The sequence below is a fragment of the Perca flavescens genome, chromosome 6 (genome assembly GCF_004354835.1).
Source record: "Perca flavescens isolate YP-PL-M2 chromosome 6, PFLA_1.0, whole genome shotgun sequence".
Taxonomy (NCBI): Eukaryota; Metazoa; Chordata; class Actinopteri; order Perciformes; family Percidae; genus Perca; species Perca flavescens.
Genome location: NC_041336.1, coordinates 18,626,824 through 18,652,703, shown reverse-complemented (window position 1 = coordinate 18,652,703; position 25,880 = coordinate 18,626,824). Strand labels below are relative to the sequence as shown.

The window sequence follows — 25,880 nt, the reverse complement described above, 5'->3', positions numbered from 1 at the left end:
TATATATATATATATATATATATATATATATATATATATATATATATATACTGTATATATAATATATTTTTGTGCCACCTTGCATTTAATATATATATATATGAGTGACCGACTGTTAGAGCTCTGATCATACCTGTGCACTGTATATATATATATGGGCATATATATATATATAAATATTCAAGCAAACACAGCATCAGGCTGCCTCACTTCTGCTATGGTGGTCTGTCTAACATGGTCTGTTCAGAAAAAGGGGATTGATCATGCCCCCAGTTTGAAAGTGACTGATGCAAACACAAAGGTTACAATAGAAAGCTGTCTGGTGTTGGGAAAATTCATCTTCAGCCTCGCCGCAGGACATTAGCATATTACCATGACACAACAAGAAATGCATCAAAGGCCACTGAATCAAACAGGCAGCCGTGCAGTATAGCACCAACAGCCTCACCCATCTTGTGTGCGTGCTGTCCAGAGGGGGCTTGATAAAGAGCTCTGAAATGTGTGTGATGCTGCATGTCAGCACGTGATGACAAAGCACCGCTCAGCATTCAGATCCACTCAACCGTGCTCTGCTCCTCTCAACCTTTCTCTCTCCGCTCATTCCTTCCCTCCATTCCCCCTTTTCCTTTCTGCCTCTCCTTTACCTCATGCAACTTTCTTTTCTCTCCCCCCTTCTCATTTTCTTCCTCCTCCTCCTTTCATGCTTTTGTTCTTTTGTGCTGGTCTGACACATTCCTCAAACACGCTGAAGAGAGGGAGAAGGGGAAAACAGAAGGGGAAAGGATGGAAAGGAGAAGAAAGAAAAGGGGGGAAACGGTGAGAAAGTTAGAGACTAGAGTGCAGGTCATTTTTTATCTTATTGTTGTGGAGGAAAGTATAGGGAGAGTGAGTCAGCAAAGAGAGACAGAGGCAGAGAGAGCTAGGAGATCAAAGGCAAACACATAGTGACAGAGATGGAGAGGTTGAGAAACAGTGAGAGAGAGTAAGGGCGACAGGCTATGTAAAGAGAGTGTCCTCTGTCTTTGGATGTATTAGTTTGCTCCTCCGCTGCCAACTTTATTTCACTCCTCCTCATTTCCTTTTGTTTCCTTCCAACTATTATCCGCCCGTATACTGTTCACTACTTTTGTTCCGTCATCTTCATCTTTCTGTGTTCTCGCTCATACCCAAAAACCCTGTTAGTAACTGATATCTCCAACTGCCAACGCGCAGATTCACAACAGATTTACAGGCTGTACCAGTTGTAAGCAAAACAAAGAGCATTGTGATTTCTTTACAATAATGGTTGACTCTTATCAGCCTGAGTTTACGGAAAAAACACACAACAAGAGAAATTCACAGCAACATTAACATAGAATGTTTGGTTTCTGTTTTGGAAATTCTACAATTTGAAAGTGCTGAATTAGCTGATTTATGGATTGACAAAGAATGAATTACAATCTTTTTTGATAATCATTGAATCATTTCATTCCTTTATCAGGCAAAACATCCAAACATTTGCTGTCTACAGCTTGCTGCTTTTCTTTCTTGTTGGTTGGAGAAAACAAGCAATTTAAAGACACCTCCTTGGATTCTTCAACATCTTGGTTATCTATGATCAATAGATTTATCGACAATAAAAGTACTCATAACTTCCAGTTCTATCTTGTTATGTCCATGTATTTAATGTTTTTCTGTTACTACTTCTGTTAACTACAAATTGATCGTTATTGATCAGAAAACTTGAATCAGAAAACTTGAATTCTGACATTGAGATACAGTTGTATCAGCAGCAGGATAGAGTCCATAGTTTGCTAATATTCCCCTCTCTGTCTGTCTCTGGTTTTGTGTGGCTTGTGTCATTCAAATCAGTCTGAAACTTGTATCAACACTCTCCCCGGGGTGAACTCTACTATATCTCTAACACTCACTTCCTCTTGTGCTGCTTATTGTTTCCTATTTCCTCTCCTCATTCAAATAACACAGATTTGAACCATATCTGTGGAACATCCAGTCTGTGTACAGACTATTTATTGTCCTAAAGAGAGCTTATCTGGGTGTGGAATGGAAAACTACATGCACCATACTATACTTTATGCAACATTTGCTTTATGTTTAGTATAGTGGTGTCCTATCCCAGTTGTGGCCCTTGTCTCATTCATGCAGTCACAGTTTTTGAAAAGGAGCACCTTGTCTGCACAAGTTAAAGTTTGTGTGTGTGATCTGCCCGTAGTAAAGTCACACTTCAGTGGCATTCTCAACTTCATCATTCAGATGACCTCCAGTAAAAACTGCCCACCTCAGTAACCCCGGTAATCCCAGATGTGAACTTGACCCTGGCCTCCCCAACTGCCAACTCCTGGAAGTCATTATCACTGGCCTTTACCCTCAGAGGAAGCCATTGGCCAAAGATGTGCACATGCATGCAGACAAAAGTGCCACGGATTACAGTATCTTTCTCTTATGAATTACTTCTGTGCCATTCGGGGGTTAGGACCTCTCTAAGGGGTCGTAGGATAAATCTGAAGGGTCGTGAGAAGATTGACTGGACAGGAAAGAAACAAAAAATGTTCAGTGACACAAAGTCAGTTCCTTTTCTTTAATCTTTGCTTCTTTCTTGTGATAAACTGTACAGTTCTGCCTCCTCCGGGCTCTAAAAATTACAGTCTGACATGCAGACATCACTCACGCCTCATAGGCATGTACAGCGGGAGACAGAGTTTCATTATAAGTGGTCACAAGCTAAAAAGTTTATGAGCCACTGCCCAGTGACTTGCACAACAGTTGTGCAAAACAATCAGCCACAGTGTGAGAGACACACACACACACACACACACACACACACACTCACTTACGGCCAAAAGTGTTTGCAGCACTGTGGGCTACTGGCATGCTGACCCACCAAAACCATATGGGTTTGATTAGAGCAGAGAAGATGGCAGCGTTTAACTATGTACATGGAAATGAGAGGCAGAGGGTGAGGGAGGCCAAAGAGCAGAGAAGAAAAAGATAAGAAAAGAGGAACTGAGAAAGAGAATAGAGAAAGTGTGCACGTGCAGGATTCTGCTCTTGTGTGTTGGGATATTGTGCATAATGTGTGAAATCAAAATCTTCCAAGTTCCAAAAGTTTCTTGTTTCATGCCATGAGGAGGCCAGCTTTGTGTGAATGCTGTAAATGCAGCTTGTGCGTGTGCGTGTGCGTGTGCGTGTGCTTGTGCGTGTGCGTGTGTGTGTGTGTGTGTGTGTGTGTGTGTGTGCATGCTCCTGCTCCTGCATGCATGTGTGTTGAAATCTTCCTCTTCCAGACATTGGTTACTCATTTAATCTTATTCTTGGGTAAAATCGTATCTTACAGGAAGTGTGTGTGTGTGTGTGTGTGTGTGTGTGTGTGTGTGTGTGTGTGTGTGTGTGTGTGTGTGTGTGTGTGTGTGTGTGTGTGTGTGTGTGTGTGTGTGTACATGAGTCAAGCTGAGTCTCCTTGTGTACATGAGACTGAACCTCCAGATGCCTGGGCAGTTGCACCCAGACGCCTGTATTACTCACACTCGTTTCCTTTTGTCCCCCCAACCCCACCCCCACCCCCCAACTCCTAAAATCTCTCTTCCCTCCCCCTCGAGTCTTTGTGGTTCTAATTATCGCGCTCATTTGTTATGAGTTGGTCTGGACGGCGGGAGAGCGGGACCTGAGAGAGGTCAGATTAGGAAGCAGAAGAGCTGAAGACATGCTGAATTAAAACTATTTTTTTTTAAGTTTATGTTTTTGCAGTTTTTGCACTCTGTTGCTGCCACCTACAGTTTACAGAGCCCACGGGCACCTCTGAGGTGCTACGTGACTACAGCACTGTAAAACAGCATTGTATGGGCTGAATGATGCTGAATTGCTTTACGCTCAACAGGAAGTTAGAGGACAACAAAAGAGAAGGATTGAGAAGGAGGAGGTCAAATAAAATAAAGAAAGGAAGTGAAGTAGATAGAGATGTTCATGAGAATGGTCGTGTGAAGTACAGTGAGCGAAAGTCAGAAGAGGTAGAATGAGGGAAAGCCGAGAAGAAAAACAAGCACTGCTGCTTCTCACTTTATTTTATGTCCAAGTGTTCTTTTCTAAAAACCATCAAAAAAGTTCAATTAAAGTGCAGCCCTTTTTTTTTTTATTGTGTTACCCCTCCTTCTTCTCGCATCCTACAGCTCTGCCCCTCCACCCTCACACTGCCTCTCACTCTGCACTCATTCTTTTATACTCCCGTTGCCTTTCCTCTTTGACCAGAGGTAACGGGTGTCGTTTGCCTTTGCTTTTTTCTCAGCCATGTGTGTGTATGTGTCCGAATGTGTGCATTTGTGCATGTGACTATATGTGCATGCGCTTGTGTGTGACCCTGTGATAATGTCATGGATTAGGAATGGCAATAGTTGAATATTTCACTGGAGGTCAACCTGTGGTCACTGTTACTGTATGTGAGCAGTGTGGGTCGAAATTGTGACATATTTATGTGTTTCATTGTTTTATTAATTGTCCTGAGTAGCACTCAGCAGCTATATCATACCCTGGGTCCTCTGGGCATTAACAGAAAAATTACATCAAGTTGTGCTCCTGTGATATATTCATGTTCATATGACGTTGCTAATGGCCTGTGGGAAAATAAAAGGATAGAAACATAAATCAGAGACAAAACACTTGTATTTTTCTGTTTCTGCAACAGAATCACGAGGAAGAACATTATAGAAGCTAGCTACAGAGAAAAGGAAATTATTTAAAAAAAAAAAAATGAAAAACACTCTGTGGCAGAATGGAAAACTGTAGAAGTTTTACAAGACCATGACTGCATTTCTTTCCAAAGGGTTCATCTGTTAGCACTACTACCGGCTCAGACACATTCGATGCCTGGAGCTTCGCTGGGAACCAAAAAACAAGTTAACTAACATGTTGTGCTGCATCTGCACACTACTGCATACTACAACTACTGCAGAAAAAAATAAAAGCTTGTTGGTGACTTACTTTTTGCAAAAGTTTCAATGATCAGTGTCTGGAGTTATTTCCACTTGACACTGGGAATGTAATCAGCTCAAAGACGGGCAGGTTCATTGCCTCAGAAAAAAGCTTTTTCAGCCAACAGGTTTCAGCATATCTATTGATGCTCTGTGAGGAAATGTTACAGTGAGTTCTGCAGAGTGACAACCTCCAGTTGTTCCAGGGCTTTTTTAGGGCTTAAGGACTTGGTTTTAAAAATAAGGTTAGGTCAAAGTTACCGTACAATTTCGACAGTCAAAAAGGTCCAGGCTGGGTTAGCAACCAGGGGCCCCAGGCCATCAGGGGGGCCAAAGGCTTCATGTTTACCATGTGGCGATTAGTTTCTGAAAGTTATGTGGGAAAAAATAAATAATGAAACTGTAATGAGCTATTGGAAAAATTGACAGTTTATAAGCAGCAGACCATTTAAAGTAGTTTGCCTTGTGGTCCAGCAGAGGGCACTCTTAAGCTACACTATCCTCTGGAACTATTGAGTGCCCTTTTGACCTATTAGTAAACTAATAAGTAACTAAGGAAATTAACGAATAAAAATGGAGGAGGACACTAGCGAGCATTTTAGAAACTGAATTGATCAAGTTCTGGTGGTAACACCTGCATTATTACATAACCTTGTAGAGGGGCCCTGAATTAAAATCTAGTTTTAACGCCATTGTTACTTAAATATTATTTTTATGGTGCATTTTACTTAATAAATCTGTGCTTAGTCAACTTCTAATTATTCATTAACAGCAGGTTAATCCAGACTTGTAAAAGGTAAAATTAGGATTAAAAATCAAGGAGAATAAGACAATGTTGGCCTATAGCATGGAAAGATTTACAATAAGCTCTGTGGAAAAAAGAGAGAGAGATTGATGGAAAACATCCATCTGAGACATACATGGTTGATTGGTGTGCTCAAATATTGGGCGGATGCAAACAGCTGATATGAAGGGGGAAAAAAACAAACGTCAGCCTACATCCACAGTTAGACACACACATCTAAAAACACAGTATGCATGTAAAAATTGTAAAATAATGGAAACGTTTTTCTTTGACCTCTTTCGGCTGACAAACAACAAATTTGTGCAATACTGCCATCATCTGTGTGTCTGCAGTCTCAGCATGTGAGGAGAGCATGTTGAGCCTGATTAATGTTCTGTGTGAAATGGGCTGATCGTCTGATATTCCAAATGCCTTCGGCTGTCTACTCTGCTCAACAATCTAAAGTTACTTTCATCATTGAAAAAATGCAATGATCTGTATCCCATTTGATGCACATAATAAACCAGTGTGTAAATGACTGTAGATGAATAAATCTTCTGTTTATTAAAGCATACCATACATGTATTAAATTCAGTTAAATCCCTTTTGTACTGCAACATAGTGAATGACTTGAATTCAGCATCACATTCACATCTGTGCCATACATGCACTAACTACTGTAGCTTTAAATGAAATGCCTTTAGAGTACCAACCCTTTCATTAACTCTCCGAGATACAAAGGTGGTACAGTAAGAATAGAAAACAACGTTTTAAAACACTTTTCAAATGAACATTTCAAGACTCAAATGTGTTCAGGATACTTGTTGTTAGTTTCTCAAATTAATTTTGATAGCCATAAATAATAACAAGAATAACAGAAAACAACCAGAGCCACGTCATTTTATAGCTTGGAGCATGACCAGCAGGGCTTGGAGCCCGACCAGCAGTGCGTGGGTCCTGGCAGCCTTTGGCGTTGTTGTTTGGCTTTGCATTGTCAGGGTTTCCCTCAAAATGCACCGGCAGGCACTGATTGCCCAGCTCCTCACAGGCCAGGATCAGATGTTTGGTTTCCTTTCGGACGCTCTTGATCCCACACGTCCCCTGTACGCTCCTCACCGTGACAAAAGTGAAAGACTGCCGGCTGATGCACAGGTTGTCCTTGTACACCGCCCCCCCCTTGTCTGTACACACGGCCTTCACCCTGTCCAGGTCGCCTGGGTGTAGGAAGGACTGGGTGGGTCTATCACAGTCCCCGTTATTCTTGATGTACTTCTCCCATTCGTTCTGGTCCAGAGAAGTAGGAGTACCAGCGGGAATGTGGCGTTTGGTGAAGGTGTTGAAGCCGTTGTTCCATTTGGAGAGCTGGCAGGGAGCATCGTTTTTGGCGGCAAATGTTTGATGTCCCAGCAGGAAACCGACGGCAAGAGTGAGAAAAGCCCTGAGAGCAGCCATTACCTAGCAGTCCTAGTGGGAAACAAAGACTGCAAAGTTATAACAGGATTATAGGACAAAAAAACACTGTACAGACTTTAGTAATCTATTACATCTTACTTTTTCTGTTTTACTAAATAAGTGACATACAGTAAGCAAAAACAATCTGTGCAGAAGAGCAGAGTCTGACAAAGCCACAGCTGTCTGTCTGCCTGTGCTCTGTTTTTAAACATGAAAGCAGGGGAGGGTGTATAAAACAGCTGCTTGATGACAGAACTTCCCTACCTTGTTTTGGCAGCAGTAGTGTAGCAGCATATGTGAGCTACAAGTGACCTAAAAGCTCCAGATGTGGGATCTTTTCTTGTATCCTTCAGTTGCGCTTCCACATTTCACTTCCTATGTGAGGGAGTGGGAGTGGCCCCAACAGCGTGTGCATTACTTAAATATGTCCACATGTCTGTGCTTTAGAGCATGGGGAGACGGGGATCCAGTTACAGCCTCCAGTGAGCTATTTTTGGGATGCCTCACTGTGTGTGTGTGTGTGTGTGTGTGTGTGTGTGTGTGTGTGTGTGTGTGTGTGTGTGTGTGTGTGTGTGTGTGTGTGTGTGTGGTGAGGAGTTCCTGGGCAGTCACTCTGGCTCTCTCCCTCCTCAAAGTTGCTTGGTTTGTTTGGAGTTTGGATTGAGTTACTTTTGCGTTCTAACATTGCTACACTTACACACCTCCATACACTACACACCTTACTGACACACTGATAGCACGTTTATCTCCACATTTTGTCATACCTTTGAGCCAGGTCATGACATGGGGGCTTGTTAAATCAGATTTGGTAACAATTCTTTTCCTTGTTATGTTGGGATGGAGTATCACATATGACTTTAGATGGTAAAGTTTAGTTTGAAGACCTTAAAAGAGGGCTTTTCTTTTGAGGTAAACTAGTAGTGCTTAAATGTTTGGTATGGCCTTGTTTTAGCTGGCGTTCAGCAGCAGGTTCTAGGTGACGGGGAAAGTGGTTGGAGCTATATGCTCGGGATCACATCCGTGGTGATCTGAGGGTAACTGCATAGCAGGGGCTTTTTCAGACCCACTGGTTTATAGAGAATAAATACATGCAACCTGTACCTGTCTGAAGACTGGGGATGAGTTTAGTTAGCTAGTTTATTGTACTAGTTAGTTTAGAATGGGGAGACTCCAGTTTGTTTGGATTTATATATATTTTTGGGCCATTTGTTCTTGGGAGGATTTGTTTGCTTCAATTTGAGTATCTAGTTTGCTACATTTGATAATTTGTTTAATGTCTAATATTGTGTAAAATGTCATTCAGGGTCCCTCTAATGAGTTGCTGGAGCAATGTAATAAAGAACAGCTGAAGATAGCTCAGCACTAATCTATTGATGTTGACCCCAAGCACACAAAGGAAACCCTGAAGTGTATCATAATGGCCAATTTGCAGGAAGAGGAGGTGCTGGGGGACAAGGGAGGTAAGAGTGGTGTAAGTACTTCTACCGCATGCTTTAACATTTGAACAACAAAACCTATTATTGGTTTTGAAAATAGAACATGAACAAGAATTGGAGAAAATCTAATTCAAAAGGGAACAACTGAAATTTGATTTGGAAGTTCAAAAACTGACATTGCTGAAAGAGGGCAAACTTTCTGCATCCACTCTGAATTTAGAAATGCCTCATTCATGTTTTGATGTTGCAAGCAATTTGAGGTTGTTGCCAAAGTTAAATGAAAGGGATGTAGAGATTTTCTTCAGTTTGTTTGAGCGGGTTGCAGATTCAAGAGACTGGCATGATGAGGAGCAAACTTTGTTGTTACAGTGCATTTTTACTGGTAAAGCACAGCAGGCTTACTCAGCTTTGTCTTCTGAAGCCTGTCAAGAGTACAAAACGGTCAAATCAGCTGTGTTGAAGGCATATGAGCTTGTTCCTGAGGCATATCGCCAACGCTTCAGGGGCTGCAAAAAGACTGGTGAACAAACACATGTTGAGTTTTTGCCAGGGATTTGAAATTACATTTTAAACGTTGGTGCTCTTCTTCGGGTGTTACAACATTTGAAACATTGTGTGATTTAGTGGTTCTAGTTTAAATAGTTTAGTTTAAATAGTCTGTGCCCAATTATGTTGCGACCTATGTTAATGAACACAAGGTCAAGTGTCCAAGTGAGGCTGCAGTGCTGGCCGATGAATATGTGTTGACACACAAGCGTATCTTTGGTGAGCTGTACAACAATGAACACTTTCCCAATGCAGAGTTTATGTCCCCAAAGTTGGAACAGCATTCTAAGGAAAAAAGTGACCCAACTGTGTGTAATTATTGCAATCAAAGGTCATTGGAAAAAAGAGTGTCCTCTGCTAAAAGAAAAAAGTAAGATGTACAATGTTAAGTCGGCTGGTTTGGCTGCCACTATTCAGAGTCCTACACCTGGTATTACAGCAGAACTGGTGGCTCCATTTCAGATGCAGGTTAAACCAGTAAATACTTCAGAGATTGACTTTTGTTATACTCCATTTGTGTCTGAAGGCTTTGTAAAGCTGCTTAGTAACAATGTAGTGATTAGTAGAAAAGTTCCAATAAAAAAATGTAGGGACTCAGGAGCATCGCAATGCTTTGTGAGGGGAAAGATTTTGCCCTTTTCTCCATTATCAGACACAGGTAGCTGTGTTCCCGTTCGAGGGTTGGGTCTGCGGACTATGTGTGTGCGTGTGCACAAAGTGTGTCTGTCATGTGAATTGGCACAAGGGGAAATAGAAGATAGGTGTTCATCCAGAACTACCAGTTGAAGGGATTGACATTATTTTTGGAAATGACCTGGTAGGAGGTCGTGTGTGGCCAGATGATGTAAGACCAAACAGTGTACACCTACCTGACCAGCCAATACAAATACATACTGTATGTCTGTTTTAGTTTCAGAAACTCCAGAGGTCCCTGAAATAGAGAAGGCAATGTATACAGTCTCGTCTTCAGAGACGCAAGCGGCCATTTATCCAGAGGGGAAGAAAAAGAAAAAGAAAAGAAAATACACCATATTAAGGGCAAGGACAATGTGGTAGCAGATGCCCTGTCATGTGCACCATTGTGTTTGTTAGAACTGCCTATCATTTTCATGTTTCATGAACCATTAAAGTGCTTCCTTGGATGTATGGCCACTGGGTTATGTAGATAATGCGCTGACCTGAATGGGTGTTAGAGATAATATTGACGTGGTCAGGTGTTTAATATAAATCTATAATCTAACAGTTTTGTTTGTTTTTGGTGGTGGTGGGACCTTGTTCTTGAGGAGGGGGGGTGTGACGGCTCCTAGGCCTCAAGACATATTAAGTCCCTTTGGTTGCTGGGATCTGGGGATTGGCTAATAAGGACTGATGATAAGAGTAGGAGTTCCTGGGCAGTCACTCTGGCTCTCTCCCTCCTCAAGGTTGCTTGGTTTGTTTGGACTTTGGGTTGAGTTACTTTTGCATTCTAACACTGCTACACTTACACACCTCCATACACTACACACCTCTCTGATAAACTGATAGCACAACATGTTGTCATACAATTGAGCAAGGTCCTGATTCTGTGTGTGTGTGTGTGTGTGTGTGTGTGTGTGTGTGTGTGTGTGTGTGTGTGTGTGTGTGTGTGTGTGTGTCTGCTAAATATGCCCAAATAGGGGCATCAAAATCATGGTAATTTCCAGTTAGATCTACAGTGGTTCACGGTTGACACATGGTTACACACTTCATATGGTTTTATTCAGTTTAATCTGAATAAATATGGAAAACATATATTTTATGTCTAACTGATAATATTAATTCAATTCAATTTTAATTAAATTTTATTTATAGTATCAAATCATAACAACATTTATCTCAAGACACTTTCAGATAGAGTAGGTCTAGACCACACTCTATAATTTACAAAGACCCAACAATTCCAGTAATTCCACATTAAGCAAACAGTAACATGATATTTAATACAAATAAATAAAAAAATAGTTTAATGGCATCATAAAGGCATCACCTAAAACAGACAAAAGTAGAGCAGTGGGCTTCCAAACTGAAGGAAAAACAATGCTTTCATAAGTAAAATATAACTATAGAAAGCTTCCTCATTGTCTTGTCTCATTTTGGATTTCTCTGTCTGTCCAGCTCCACTGTGAACAATCATCGGTCTTCTGGAGTAAAAATGATACCATGACAATAAATCTTTGGGCAGTTAATGCTTTAATTTAGTATTTTTCAAACCCCCAAATTAAAGATTTATTGTAATTTTGATAAGCCAGTCACGATTCTGAGACAAATCAAATGCTTTGTTTAATGTCTCCATAGTCTGCATAGTTAAATCATCATCTATCTATTTTGTATGAAATTAAATGTTTCTCTACTGACACATGAATGAAGTTCTGGCATGAAGTGAGAATCAATCAAAAGATTGAATTATTGTCAGCAACAAGTGATTGGTGTTAAAAGTCCTTAATTTATTTGGAAGTCTTATGAAATACACAAATCAATTAGAGGCTGTTAACTGTATTTAACTTTTAAAATTGTTAACCAGAGTTTACTACATTGTTTACTAGATCGCTTGAGATAATTCATCTCTCAAGGGGATCTAATGGACAAATAATTCACAAAGGTTCTTAAAACATTATTGCTGCAATGTACCACAAGAAGAAGACGGGAACCATGGGTGGATCTTCGAAGCTAGTAGTTTGTCTCCTTGTTGTCTTTGGGGTTCTGTCAACAATATGTGGAGGTTTTTTGTAAGATTGCTGTTTTTGTTTGCTTCAGACTAAACGTTGCATTGTTGCAGTCCAGTATAATATTTTCCCGCTTAGAATTAACTTTTGGGAAATGTGGTCAGGACAACACACACACACAAAGAAATCAAAGCAGGTGAGGTTGCCATTCAAAGTATTTTAATGAGGTGCCCATGTTGACGAGTTATATACAGCAAAATAAAAAAAATCAGACAAAGATATGTGGCACCAAAAACAGTGTTTCCAAAAGAATGAAAACATGTACATAAATATAACTCCAATCCATTTACAATATAATGCACTATATTGACTTCAGAGACTTGGACTTGAACTACTAAGCAGAGTTTGGACAGCATCAGTTTATACGTAGCACTGTAAATCCCTTATAACCTTCATCGTAGATTTTCATTTGCTAGGACCTTCTGTGTGTCAATGTGTAAGTTCAGGGGCAAAAAAATATATATATTACATTGAGTATGAATACACAGGTACATATTTATTTAAGTCTATTACATGGCATACAATGTAGTGTGCATGGAAGGCAGGAAGATGAAATAACGGTCAAACGTGAAACAAAAAACAAAATATATTTTACAAAGTATTTACATGAACCAATCATGCATCCCCGGCATTGCAAGAGCAAACATACGACTCAGAGTCACTGACGTATTTACACCAAGTGCTTCACATGCAAACTGAAAAAAACACATCCGATACTAAGACAGCCAACATCGCTGAATTTGGGTGGGAGAAAAAAAAAACTGGAAACAGTGAAGTGATCGGGGCAGCAGGTGATTTGTTCTGTGTCCAGTTTACTATGTAAAATGTTTTTCCTGTTGCCTTTTGTAACTGATGAGGAAAAACATGTTGGATCAGTGATAACATATTGGCAAGAGGGAAGGAGAGGGTGTTTTGCATGTGTCTGGACTGAAGCCCTGAAGTGCCCTCCGCTAGGGCTCAGTCTGAGGAGACGGTGAGGGTTCTTCTTTCTTTTCTGCTTTAGGGGTCGAATTCAGAGCCATGTCTTGTTTTTTCTCTTTCGCTTTCTCTGGCCCCTTCATCCTGAAACATGAAAGGGAAGAGTCATTCCCACTGAGTCTAACATATGCTGCAAGTATGCTGTCAGTGTAGTTTGTAATGTTGTCCAGCAGAGGTCCTTATTTGTTAAAGAAAGCATGGAAGGTTGTGCATGAGTTAAGGGCTCTAGTGTACTATGAAATAACTAGCGGAGCCCGAAATGTTGTTCAGTTAAAGTCAACCATGAGATAATTTTAGGCCTCCAAGACTGACAGATATTATATGATAATTAGGTGGAAAAATAAGTATCAGTCATGTTATAATAAACAAAGAGGGAAGAAATGTGTTAACATGGACATGGCTGCATCCCTTCTCCATCTTGGTTTGTATGTCCACTGGAGGCATTTCAGAAGTGGAGACCTTTACAATACAGTTTTAAGTTGTTTGGCCGGCATGATTTCATGTGTTATCATGTTTCGGTATTGACGGAGCTAGAACATCTGTATCCAGTGAACATTGGGGGTTTTACACTGTCATTTCACTGCATCAATAGCCAGCTAGTCTGACTCAAAAGATGTACATTAGTGGGATAAACCCTGACCTGCCTGATCCCTCCCCTCTAGCTATTTCCGCTATCGGCCGTTAGCGCTGCCCAGGATGGTTGTGATTGGTTTAAAGAAATACAAACAAGCCACAGCGTTTTTTCCCCCTATCCCAGAATAGATAGGTGGAGTAGCCCAACCATACTCCATCGCTGACACAGTGCTGTGGAGATCTGGCAATGCGAGACTAATAACCAGCTGACAAAACTTTAGGATTAAAGGATTATTCTTTTAGTTTTTACTCATGTGAAAGAATTTCTAAAACCACAGGCAACACTATGGGAATTCCCAAAGGCATCTCTAAAAGTTTATAAAGTAAATATATATAATACTATTTTCCTTACAGTCTGTGGAATGTCTTTAAGCACTGCTATTAAGAGAGGTGTTAAAGAAGGGGATAAGTCACTACATGGGGGTGGTTAAAGCAAAGACATGAGGTCAGGAATGTAACTCTGAGAAGTTAAGGTTTTGAGGTCAAAAGTTGTAATTTTGAAACGTTGACCTTGACATGGGAGCAGGCCGGTTACTGGGTAGGACGTCCCAGCTAGAGGTAGAGCTGTCACAGATCAAAAAATACAGAATCACATAACCAAAACAGAGAGAAAAACTTGGATTTAACATTTCAAAGAGACAGTGTGCAAAATGTTAAAAACTCACTCTCTCTCCCTCCTCCGCTCACATTAGATAGAAGGATTGGAGGTGACATTTTAAAGTAATTGCACACAGCTGATTGACATTATGAAAGCCAGTGGTTCCCAAAGCGGGATGTAGGGGCACTCTGGAGGCTCCCTGGAACATACATGGGAACTTTGGGAACCCCTGATTAAAGCAGTGGAGAGGTTAAATCACTGACTGGTGGGGACCCACCACATACCTTCATTAATCTGTGGTGATTATGAGAGAAAATATTGGGGAACAGCCATGTTATTGCAGCAGAGGTCAGAGAATCAGATTATCCTCAGCGCTGATCTTAGGGTTGCTTTTAACTTTAATAGTAAAACCTTACCAAGAGGATTATACATTTACCGGTATTTCCATTATAGAGTCCAGCCAACACAATGCCAATAATGTTATTTGACCGTTTTTTCAAAGAAAGCTGTTTTTTAAATCAGGACTCATCAAGTCATTGTATCTTGTCTCTCGTTGATGTTTGAAGAGCTTTCCTGACCCAAACTTTTTTTTATCAATTTATTAGCAATTCATATCAATAAGGGTATTGGTTTTGATGAGGGTGGCTCACATTTAGCTATTAAATAACTGTGAACCAAACCTGGATTGAATAGGATTTTTTACAAAAAATAAACTTGTCAGTGCTCTCTGGTGAACACACTACAAAATACAAAAATGTACTTATTGGTGAAATATATACCAATATCAACTGTGATGAGCCAAAATCAGCCAGTAATATAGGCCATGTCAGACTCTGATTTACATCAGGGTTTTATTGATCTAAGATCTGCGCTTAAGGATATCTGTCAAGCACAAGATAAAGAAGAAGTCACACTGTCAGTGCAAGCTGTGCTTCCTTGTCAGTAATGAGATCAGGTAAACCACCTGTTTACCGCGACTGATTCACGGTGGAGGAGTGTAAAAAATCTGCCAAGAGATAGGAGATGGAGAATGAGAAGAGACAGGATACTTTCACAGTGACAGCTCCCACAATTTTCTGCAGATCGCCCAGTTAAAACAGAACAACAGCAGACTGCTGCAGCCATTAGAAGAAACAGAGAAATGGCCGAGCAACAAAGCTAAGCTTCTTACCGTATGGTCTTTACGATGAAGCGAATTATTACAGCCAGACCTACACAGCCACACATCACTCCTATTACTATAGCTGTGACTTCACCTGCAGAAGAAAAAAAAACGAGAGCTGTTGAATTATTTAGAGTATTGAGTGATCATCAGTAGCATCGGCCAGATAGTTACTTTGTTGTTTTTTTTTTCAAAAACATGCAGAAAAAACCCATGTAGTCTTACCAGAAGAGAGCTCCTTTCCTGATTCTACAATAAAACAAAAATAAAAGATTGAATAAATTGTTAACAAATCACAGAAAATGTTTGTGCATACGCTTTTATATGTTGGTTTATCTCGGCAGAATCTGCTGTTCAGCTGTTATGTCTGGTTAGTCCTGCTGCCTTTGACAACAGTGCTGATATCACAGGCCTTCCAGTTCAGTCACTCACTACAATCAGCACTTTACACAAATTCTTTCTCCTTTGTCCTTGTCTACCACTCTATCTCCCTCTTTCACATCTCTGTCTTTTTTTCCTCTCCCTTTTTTCTCAGTTAGACTCTTGTGATAACAATGGAGTCACTGTTTAGTTTTTGCAAATCCTTTTCTCTAATCAGCTTGCAACAAACAAACAAACACTGCTCTCCCTCGATGTTCCATCCCTTCCCCCCTTTATTTCTGTCTCTCTCTCTCTATTCCTGCTATCCAAAGGCTCTTTTCACTCAGACCAAGTCACAGGTATTCCTTAATATTTGCACATTTTTCGCCACATTCCACTTTTCATTCTAACCGTAGAGTGTGCTAATTGCTAGCTTTGGTCCACACGGCCTCCTGCTGGCTTCTTATTATGGTTTGTATTATGAGCAGCATGCTGGCATTACAATTCACCAAAGTAGATGTGTTGTTAGGCTAAGTTCACAGCAGATTGGCTGTGACATTTTGCAGCTTCAAATTTGTGCAATCTGAAAGGATAAACTTTAAGAATATACTTATATATTACACTAATCAGGTAATATTTGAAAAACATTTTTCCGGTAAATGTCTGATTCCTAACACAGCATGTGCTTATCCTTCATGTCAGCAGTTAACATGATGATGAATTCTTTCTTCATATGATCTGTCTGTCTAACCTGCAGTGAAGGAGGCGAAGACGACCCTGTGGTTGAGAGGCTGTGTTGCGCGGTAGTTGTCCTGCAGCAGCATTCTGTCTGGATCTTCAACTTTACTGGTGTAAAGTATTGTCTCCATCTTTAACAGCTGGAGTGGAGAGATGAAGAGGAGAAGGATGGGGGGAAATAGTTACAGTCCTGAGGCACTACATTTCTAACAGAAAGTAAGTGACCGATTTAGCAATGTTAACTCCAAGACAGAAATACAGTAAAAGTCACTGAGTAAACTAATTCAGTGAGTCATTTAAGAAAATGGTGCTGCTCAGCACTGTACATTGACCACAGAAATAGAATGAGTTAGCTACACAGTCAGAATGTTCTACTCTTATGCTAATTCTATAGAGCAGTGACACACAATATATGGCGGTAGTGATTAAAAAACATTTTTCACCACCGTTCAATAATTTCATTTTTAACATGAACAGACGTACAAACCATTTCACATATTCATATTAATAGGTACCCCAAATGCACAGTTTGTTTATAATGTAACTTCTACTTTAAACTTATTACATACAAGCCTAAAAAAGGAATTAATGAGGACGTTTTTGTAAGATGAAATCTTCCACTAAAAAAACCCATTGACAATTGCTGCACTTAATCAACAAACATTACAGCAAATCCACCAATACCATCAATGCAAAGGAAAGAAGAAGAAAATTATCAGTTTAAAGTAATTTACACTAATGCACATGAATGTACTGTATTTCCATCTCTACTGCAATTAGGTCATAATTGATGAGAGAATATCTTTTTTTCTTTTTTTGCACTTCTTATAACAGTATAGGATTATTCCATTTACAAATTGAGAAATTAAATGCTAATTGGTGGTTTGATAATATAGCATGTAAACTCAAGAATATAATTTACGAGGACAATAATCAGCAGATGTAGGTTAAAACAGTGAAATAATTTAAGTGACTGGCCACCACTGTCGACCCGCCAGCTGGAGAACATTCAGTGTCGAAACGTCTGATGAAAGTTGGACGCCACCTGACGACATCTTCTCCTGGCCGAAAACTACAGTCAGAAGAAAGTGACTGGAGGTGTTAGCATCTAGATGTATCTAACAGTAATGATTACACTTCTGTTATGTAGATAGTCTGTGTTGGGCCAATACAGAAAAAAAAGTGTTTTATTTAGGCATTAGACAACATTTCAGTACATGTTGGATCAATTTGTCTTATTGAAGATCCATCATGGATCAACAATGCAATCAATGTCTGCATCAAAGATGTACACTGAGTTGAGGTTTGTAGGGTCTACTTCTGTACGCTTTAGATGAGTCTCGGTGTCTCTGCTTCACCTGTGCCTTTGAGATTTGGACCCTCTCATTGAACAGTGTCCAGATCACACTCTGGTAGCAGGGCGGCGTCGTTAGGGAGCCGTTGTAGCGATAGTAGCGCCCCAGATCCTTAGGGAGCAACGACTGGATGTCAAAGGCTGGGATGGACACCTTCTGATCTGCCAGTGGGTGGAAGGAGGAGAAAAAGAGTATGTGAGGTCTTATAGATACTACTCAAATATGATCAACCTTTGTTTTTTAAAGAGTTAGTTGTAGCAGGACACAGAAGAAAAACAACTGATGTGCTGAGTTCATCTCTCCATCATTGTCCCATCGGTATCTTAAATTCCCAAAGCAATGTGTTTCTTTTTATGTTTAATAATAATAATAATATGTAATAAAAATGGAAACTGCACATTACTGAGTAGTGCGAGAAACAGATCTAAGTTATTCACTAACCTTTTAAAATATTGTTTAATTTAGAAGAAAACAAACTTTCATAAATCACTCAATTTTAAATAAAATGTAAAGGAAGTGTGTGCCAAACAACAAAATGTGTTTTTATATCAATTTCAAGTAGACCTACCAGCATATTTGTTTATATATATATATATATATATATATATATATATATATATATATATATATATATATATATAAAAATATGCTGGTAAAAAAAATATGCTGGTACCAGCATATTTTTTTTTATATATATATATATATATATATATATATATATATATATATATATATATATATATATAAATATGCTGGTAGGTCTACTTGAAATTGATATAAAACACATTTTGTTGTTTGGCACACACTTCCTTTACACAATATATATATATATATATTTTTGGGCATTTTAGGCCTTTATTTTTATAGGACAAATGAAGACATGAAAGAGGAGAGAGAGGGGGAATGACATGCAGCAAAGGGAAGCAGGTCGGGGTCGAACCTGCGACCGCTGCGTCGAGGAGTACACCTCTATACATGTACCCGGCCACAACCTACCAGCATGTCTGATGCGGCTCAGGTAGTTGAGGATGTTGTTAAATGCCAGGTTGGTTTCCTCACCTGTCTGGGAAACAAAAACTCAGGCTTAAATGTTTATTACATTGCTCAAAATACAACTAATGCTACTGTTTACTAGCGTTGCTTTTATTACCACAATGAGAATTCCTAAAACAGCCAAGCCGTCACTCTGCGTCATTGCTGTGGACATGTTGGCGTAGAGCTCAGAGTTGTAGTGCACCACATGTAGCTGGAGAGAGGAAGAACACTGTCAGTTTGTCCATTCACACTGGTGAGAAAGAGAAAGATGTCCTGGTTTATCCTCGTGACAGCTGAGGGTTCAAAGAAGAGAGAGAGAGAGAGAGAGAGAGAGAGAGAGAGAGAGAGAGAGAGAGAGAGAGAGAGAGAGGGAGAAACTAGGCGAGGGAAGGCTGCGTGCAACTCGGTTTCCTTCTGAGAGTATGACTGAACAAAAAAATAAAGAGCGACGAGGAGACTGATGGGAATGAAAAAGAGCTTAATTGTCTCATTATGTAATAAGACCACTCATGCATGACAGGTTCCATTTTTTTTTTTTATTGTCCTCTCCTTCATTTTTCTTATAATTTCATTGACTGATTCATCGCATGATTTTTGTCTTTTTAGTCTGCTTAAATTCCCTCTCGCCTCCTCTTCTTCCAACTGCTCACCCCTGAAAAAACCTTTGTGTTGGCAAACCCAGACAGTGACAGATGGAGAGGAACTGAGGTGCAGCTTGCCTTCCCTCCTTACTCCATTCTCTCTCCACTCTTTCTCCATCTTCACCCCTCCCTGCAAAGGTTATCCAGTCGCTACAAGTTTTACGTCTTCCTGGTTTTTTTTATCAACAGCAATCTGTCCCAAAACTTGATCGTCTGTTGCTTGTCTGTTTCTGCACCCCTCTCTCAGCTTACTCTAGAGGATGTTAGTTCTCTGTGCAGTTTACATCCGTATCCCTAAACCAAGCTGACACAGCTATAACAGATTTGTGTGTGTGTGTGTGTGTGTGTGTGTGTGTGAGACAGGGAGAGAAAGAAAGAGGGACAGTCACAGAAGAGAAGAGAGTAAATGTAGCAAGAAAGATAGGGACTCAAACTTCTTTTAGTTACACCATAACCCCATCTTTCAATTCACTGCAACAATCCCTGTCTGTGGAGTGACCATTTGTCCCTACTTGTCCCAAAGGCCACAGTAATGTATTCAACTTAGCTTGTTTTATTAGTTTAAAACCTTAAGACATTTAGTTTACTGTCTCATATAACCAAGAAAAACAGCAAATCATCACGTTTAGCAGCTAGAACCAGGGAATGTTTGTCAATTTTGCTGGAAAAATGACTGAAACGATTAACGGCTACATTTTGTGTTGATCAACTAATCAATTAATCAACTAATTGTTGCGGGTCACAAACATTTACAGCTGGGCACTGTAGCTTTTAGCAAACATTACTATGTATTTGTTGGATTAACTGCGGATTAATACATACATTGCGTTCACAATAATGTGAACAAAATGTTAAGGCTTTGCTTGCTTTCCGACTTTCATGTCAATCCAATGGAAGCTTGTGTGTGTCCAGTAGAAATATATTCATACACTGTTAAAATCTTTGTGTAATTATAAAGAGAAAATTAGTTCCATTTTGTTTTCTACTGTCCTTTTTATTTTGAACAGCGTGACTTTTTGTTTCATAAGATAAAAGCAGAGATTGATTTGGTAAATATGGATGATGCTCAAAGACTGAGATGGCTGTTCACATGTGAAACATATAAATTAGCCAGTTATCTTGAGAAAACCTGGGAGAAGAGGAAAAAAGTTCTTTATCGAGATGATCTGTAGATGAAGATTTGTTGTTTGTATATACTGTGTGTGTGTGTGTGTGTGTGTGTGTGTGTGTGTGTGTGTGTGTGTGTGTGTGTGTGTATATATGTATGTATATACAGTATGTGTGTATGTATATATTTGTATTCATGTATTCCTCTGAAGGATTTGTATATGCGACCGGAAGTTTGCTAAATAAGTTAAGTTTGTGGTGTCTTGTAATCCCATGTGGGATGGGCTAAAATGTTTGGCATGGCATAGAAATACAATTAAACTAAAACTAAAACAAAAAAAACTATAAAGGCTCAATTAAATTACACTTATTGCCACAAATTAGAAAATGTATTCCTGTAAACACCAGTTGGCAACCTGGTTCATCTTAATTTTTTTAACCCTACAAATGTCACCTTATTAGCCTGGTAGAATTGACACATTTTTTTTTACCTTGGACATTGTGGTACATCTATTTGTGTTTTTTTCCCATTTAAATAAAATCCAAATTGACATAATCACAAGCGGTACACTCAGTTTATAGTTTTGTATAAACTATTATTATATTACAATCATTACACTACTTGACCACCCCTTTACTCTATCATAACTGGGTTTTACTATTTACAGTGAGCTGTTTGATCGTACCTCTGCATCTGCACTCAGTCCGTTGATGGTGTGTTCACTGCCCCCGTGACTTGGGCCGCCGCTGCCCCAGTGGAGGTGCATCTGCACAGCTGTAAAGAGCCAGGGTAGCCCCCCCAGTCCCATCCAGTCTGGCAGGTCAATGACCGCTGAGAGAAGAGCAAAACAAAAGCTGATTTTCTCTCTCTGAGTTCAACAGACAAATGGGGAAAAATAACTGGACAAGAAATAACTCTGTAGGCATATGATTTTTCATAAAAAAATGTATATAAAAAATCTCAAAATGTAAACTAATCTCCTGAATTTGTAAATGGGGAGTAGAAGGTTTGCTGCCAGGTTTTGATTGAGGTTGGTGCAGTATAAACAGATCAACTACCTGGGAGACGGCTAGCTGCCATGGTTACCTGTGTGTCCGTTGTTGTACAGAGTGAAGGGCTTGTTGCCGTGCTGGCTGTAGCCCAGTGGGGTCAGAGGGATCAAACTAGGGTCATATTTAGTCTGGGTGGTTACCACATCAACAGGGGACTGAGAAGTCCCTCCACAGTCGGGGAAATACTGCGACCACTCGGACTGACCCACCAAGCCTTTGACAAGAGAAAAGACAGAAAACCGTGATCTCACCAAATCACACAGCCCACTGGCTCCCAGTGAAAAGCCTCCATTGATCAGTCTCTTATTATACAAGACAATTATTCTTGTTCTCTTTAGGTTCACAGGCTCGTGGTGGTGAATTTAATGAAGAGTATAATACAAATAAATAAATAGGGTTTCACAATGATCACAATAGGCAGTGGAAGTACATACAAAATCTGTGACAGGCATTTTTTGAGCCATTTGGGTTTGCTGTTGATAGTATTATAAAATGAACAGATGAACAGGGAGATGAGAGTGATTCAGGCTCTGGTTCACTGAGTAAAAAAAGAAACTGGCCTCCCCATTGCACAATAAAAGAAAGTTAGAGAAAAGAGTCTGAAAGAAAAAGAGAGTGACATGTGAGTCAAAAAATCTGAATTTCAATTGCATGGAGAGGAATGCTTTAGAAAACAGACAACACACACAAAAATGTGTCTGTAGCGTGCAAAGAAATGTGTCAAATCACATATTTGCAATTGCAGATTTTGCAAATGTTAAAGTTGTTAAAAACAAGTGTGTATGTTTATGAAAAAAAGAAGAAGCAAAAGTTATAGACCGAATAAACCCCACAATGCAAGTGCCATGTGAGATAGATTATGGTTTGGTTGGGGTTGGTGATCCCCCCCCCCCCCTCTCTCTCTCTCTCTCTCTCTCTCTCTCTCTGTGAGGAGGGGACTTTACATTAATGATGTGAACACATTTCCTCCCACTGCTCTTCCAGTGTCTGCAACCCCCACCTTGCACCTCTAATCTGTTCTCTGCCCCCTGCCCCTCACTACTCTCCACAGCAAAGCCCACCACCGCGACCCAACTTCAAAAGTGAGTCCCGCGGCCCGCTACTGGTCGCCATGGAGGTCTCCATGGTAACCAGAGGCCGACAATTCTGTGCCTCTGCGCATGTTCTACCTCTCCTAGCATGCCATCCCGGTCCTGAATGCAAACAGGGACAAAGACACACACACACACACGCAGATTCGCTCACTCAAAGCATGATCAAAATGATGGAATGTAGGACTGACTTTCCCTCAATTTCTTTACGTAACACTCCGTCCCTGGTGGAAAGAAACCATGTAATTTTGCTCTTTCATGTGACAAAATGTTGTGCATAACAAAACTGACTTTCCACTTCAGCTAACGCTCAGCGAGGGCCACATCATGCAATGCTGTGTCACACAACATTCCACACACACACACACACCCTCAGTCCATATTATGGATCTTGGATGAATCCCAGTGAATTTTATTTTCAAAGTCTTGACAAAAAGACAGGTTAAACCCATCTGAATGCAAGACACATGTCAATAAACATATTGACAACCAGTCCAAGATTACACCACATGTTTCTGCACAATACACTTGCTTCCCTATCTACTATAATAATGCCTAAATGGCCTGGCATGTATAGATACCAGTTTGCTCCAGTCACAGCTTCTACAGTTTGCTGTGTATTCTGCATGTACTGTAGATTGGTGTAGCTCTCCTGAATACATGCAGAGAGTGGGGGTCTGTGTGCCCCATTCATTCCCACAATGTCATTGTCCACGGCATAGGCAGCCAGTGTGCGTCCACAACACAATAAACACATAGGTTATTGTGCGCTACTACAATACAGGGCACGATTTGGTATGCTTTTGCTTCATCCCATCCCATCTCCCTCTCTCTGTCGAGCACCCTCATCCTTGTGCACCTGCTTCCCTCCGCATGCCTCTCTCTCTGCCTTTTTCTTGATTTCTTCCTCTCTATCTCCCTCCAACCCTTCATCATCTCTGTGTGACTGCTGTGCTCATGCCAGCTTGTTGAACTGTAACTAATACTGACAGAGGGAGAAGTAGAGAAAAACAGAGGGTGAGGGGCTAGGAGATATGAGGGGGGGAAAGCACAAATCATTACACTTATAGGAGCTTTTATGATAGTTTTAATGTTTTAGAGATGCATGTTTAACCTGTGAAAAGACTGCATATGAGTAGTTTCATTCAGAAAGTTGCATTTATTTTCAGTAAACTTCAACAAAAAGAATCAATCATATCAAATTCTAATTCTTCTGGATTTTGTTTGTGGTCTATAAAGCTTTTGATAGTCTAGCCCCAAATTATACATTATGTCTGACGTAAAATGTATCTAGATCATATGTTGTATGTATATGTTGTTGTTTGTCTTTTTTTTATCATCATCTTTTACTCTTGAATCGCCATTGCATGAGATTTTGCTCTACAAATAAACTTCAACTCACCAGTGTAGGTCCAGGTGATTTCCTCTGAAAAAGAATAAAAAGAAAATAAACTTCAAAATTCTTATTCTTAGCCCGTTCTTTAAGTTCACAGTGGTTCTAAATTTGATTTTGAACAAAAACTGACCACATTAAAAGCATCACATCTGTGGGATTAAACATTATATATTTTGAATTTCTCAACTATTTATGTTGTGTTTTCATCACTTCTTATCTACAACCAGTGCTGCTTCTAATATCATTTCAGTACAACTCTAAACAACAAATGCACAAATACTACTAAAATCCAAGTGTTATTTTAGTATTTTTACTACATCTTACACTGAATACGCAAACAATCGACAACAGCACTATCAAAACAAAACAATCTTACATGATGCTGATTATTTGGTAGATTAAGACCTTACCAGCAGCAGGGGCAGTTGTCCACTGGAAACACAGAAGCATTAGAAAGATAAAAAGACCCAAATAGTCCATGTTAGCCCTCCTTGCCCATACACAGAAATGAATAAAAGCGAACGAAGAGATGAGGAGCAAGTGAGAGGGAAAGAAAGAGAGAGGGATGGGGGGGGAGACCGAGTGGGTCCAGCGATCCCACCTGCCACAGCCCTGTTAACAGCCAGAGTAGGTGTGTTACATGCCGGCTCCACTCTGACATACAGGGCACCACAGCAGGTCTCAGGAAGAGAGAGATGAAGAGAACAGAGAGAAAGAGTAGGCAGAGATGGAGATAAATCCGGGAAGCAAAGAGGGACCAGTGAGTGAGAACTAATTCAGCGTTAGGGTGAGAGGACAGAATACAGCACTGAGAATAGGAGGTTACTGCATGGAGACAATGGATGGCAATAGGGGCCATATGACGCAAAAAAGCACAGATCACAGGGGAGAAATGTATGAATCTGAGACAAGGTGTCTCACTTGCTAAACTTAAAAAAACTTTAAAATGTTTCTGAATTCTTGCAAGAAAGTTGTTTCAGGTTGACAATAAATTAACTCTGACCTCATTTGTCCTCATAACTTTATTAGCAAATACTAGATATAAAAAGAAGATTCAAGACATTTATTTGCCATTTGCACAGGTAGAGTGAAGTAAAGGTAGATTGTAATTACTATGCATATCTCTCAGAGTCAACTTAAAAAAATATATTTAAATTAAAAAGGCAATGAAAGGAGCTGAGAGAAACAGCAAAGAGAGGATGAGGGTGTATCACACAGTGGTTCCTGACTATAAACGGCTTAAAACGAAGCAATAAACAATATGTGAGCAATCAATTAAAGAGTGATCTTCCTTTCTGAACACCATTGTACTTCAGCCTATACCAACATGTCAATATCTTTCATATAAATGTGAATATTTGCTCATTTATGGTCTACACTTTGTGAGGGACATCTTTTTTACACTACGTCTTATATTTTTGATTGTATTCTGTATTGTATTTTCATTTTTTTCATTTAGTGCTTTGGTACAATAATTGTATTGTATAGATTGTTGTGGTTTATATACATGTTAGAGGTCTGAATAGCTGAAACTACACAGTGAAGTACAGTACAGTAAAATGAGCCTTTTCTTTTTACCCGAGTAATCATCATTCATCTTATGACCCCTTGTGGTTTCCCACCGACATGTTGGGAAACTCAAAAAGGCCATTTTAAACAAATTACTTTATAATTGTGTAATATACTGTATAGGTATGGTATCTTTATATATTGTGTGTTTTTATATGTTTCTCATTATGCAGTATATGATGTCATATAATGTGTGTGTGTGTGTGTATACAGTATATATACACACACACACACACACACACAC

General features: G+C 39.8%; 2 protein-coding genes across 3 annotated transcripts; both read right to left on the bottom strand.

Annotated features, from left to right (window-relative positions):
- Positions 1-6,280: 6,280 nt before the first annotated feature.
- LOC114557720 (uncharacterized) lies at positions 6,281-7,614 on the bottom strand. 2 transcript variants are annotated; one of them, XM_028581348.1, is made up of 2 exons: positions 7,462-7,614; positions 6,281-7,209 (listed from the first exon to the last, which is right to left on the bottom strand). In XM_028581348.1, the coding sequence occupies exon 2, from the start codon at positions 7,195-7,197 to the stop codon at positions 6,586-6,588; it is 612 nt and encodes a 203-aa protein (XP_028437149.1). In that variant the 5' UTR covers positions 7,198-7,209; positions 7,462-7,614; the 3' UTR covers positions 6,281-6,585. The 2 variants fall into 2 exon arrangements, with proteins under 2 accessions (XP_028437149.1, XP_028437150.1); XM_028581349.1 differs by lacking the exon at positions 7,462-7,614 and adding an exon at positions 7,297-7,383.
- A 5,256-nt stretch (positions 7,615-12,870) lies between these two features.
- Positions 12,871-25,695, bottom strand: ca14 (carbonic anhydrase XIV). The gene is made up of 12 exons (XM_028580770.1): positions 25,690-25,695; positions 24,478-24,499; positions 24,074-24,097; positions 21,615-21,794; positions 21,214-21,359; positions 18,895-18,990; positions 18,741-18,807; positions 17,748-17,905; positions 16,403-16,529; positions 15,301-15,409; positions 14,042-14,095; positions 12,871-12,982 (listed from the first exon to the last, which is right to left on the bottom strand). The coding sequence occupies exons 1-12, from the start codon at positions 25,693-25,695 to the stop codon at positions 12,871-12,873; spliced, it is 1,101 nt and encodes a 366-aa protein (XP_028436571.1).
- Positions 25,696-25,880: the final 185 nt, after the last annotated feature.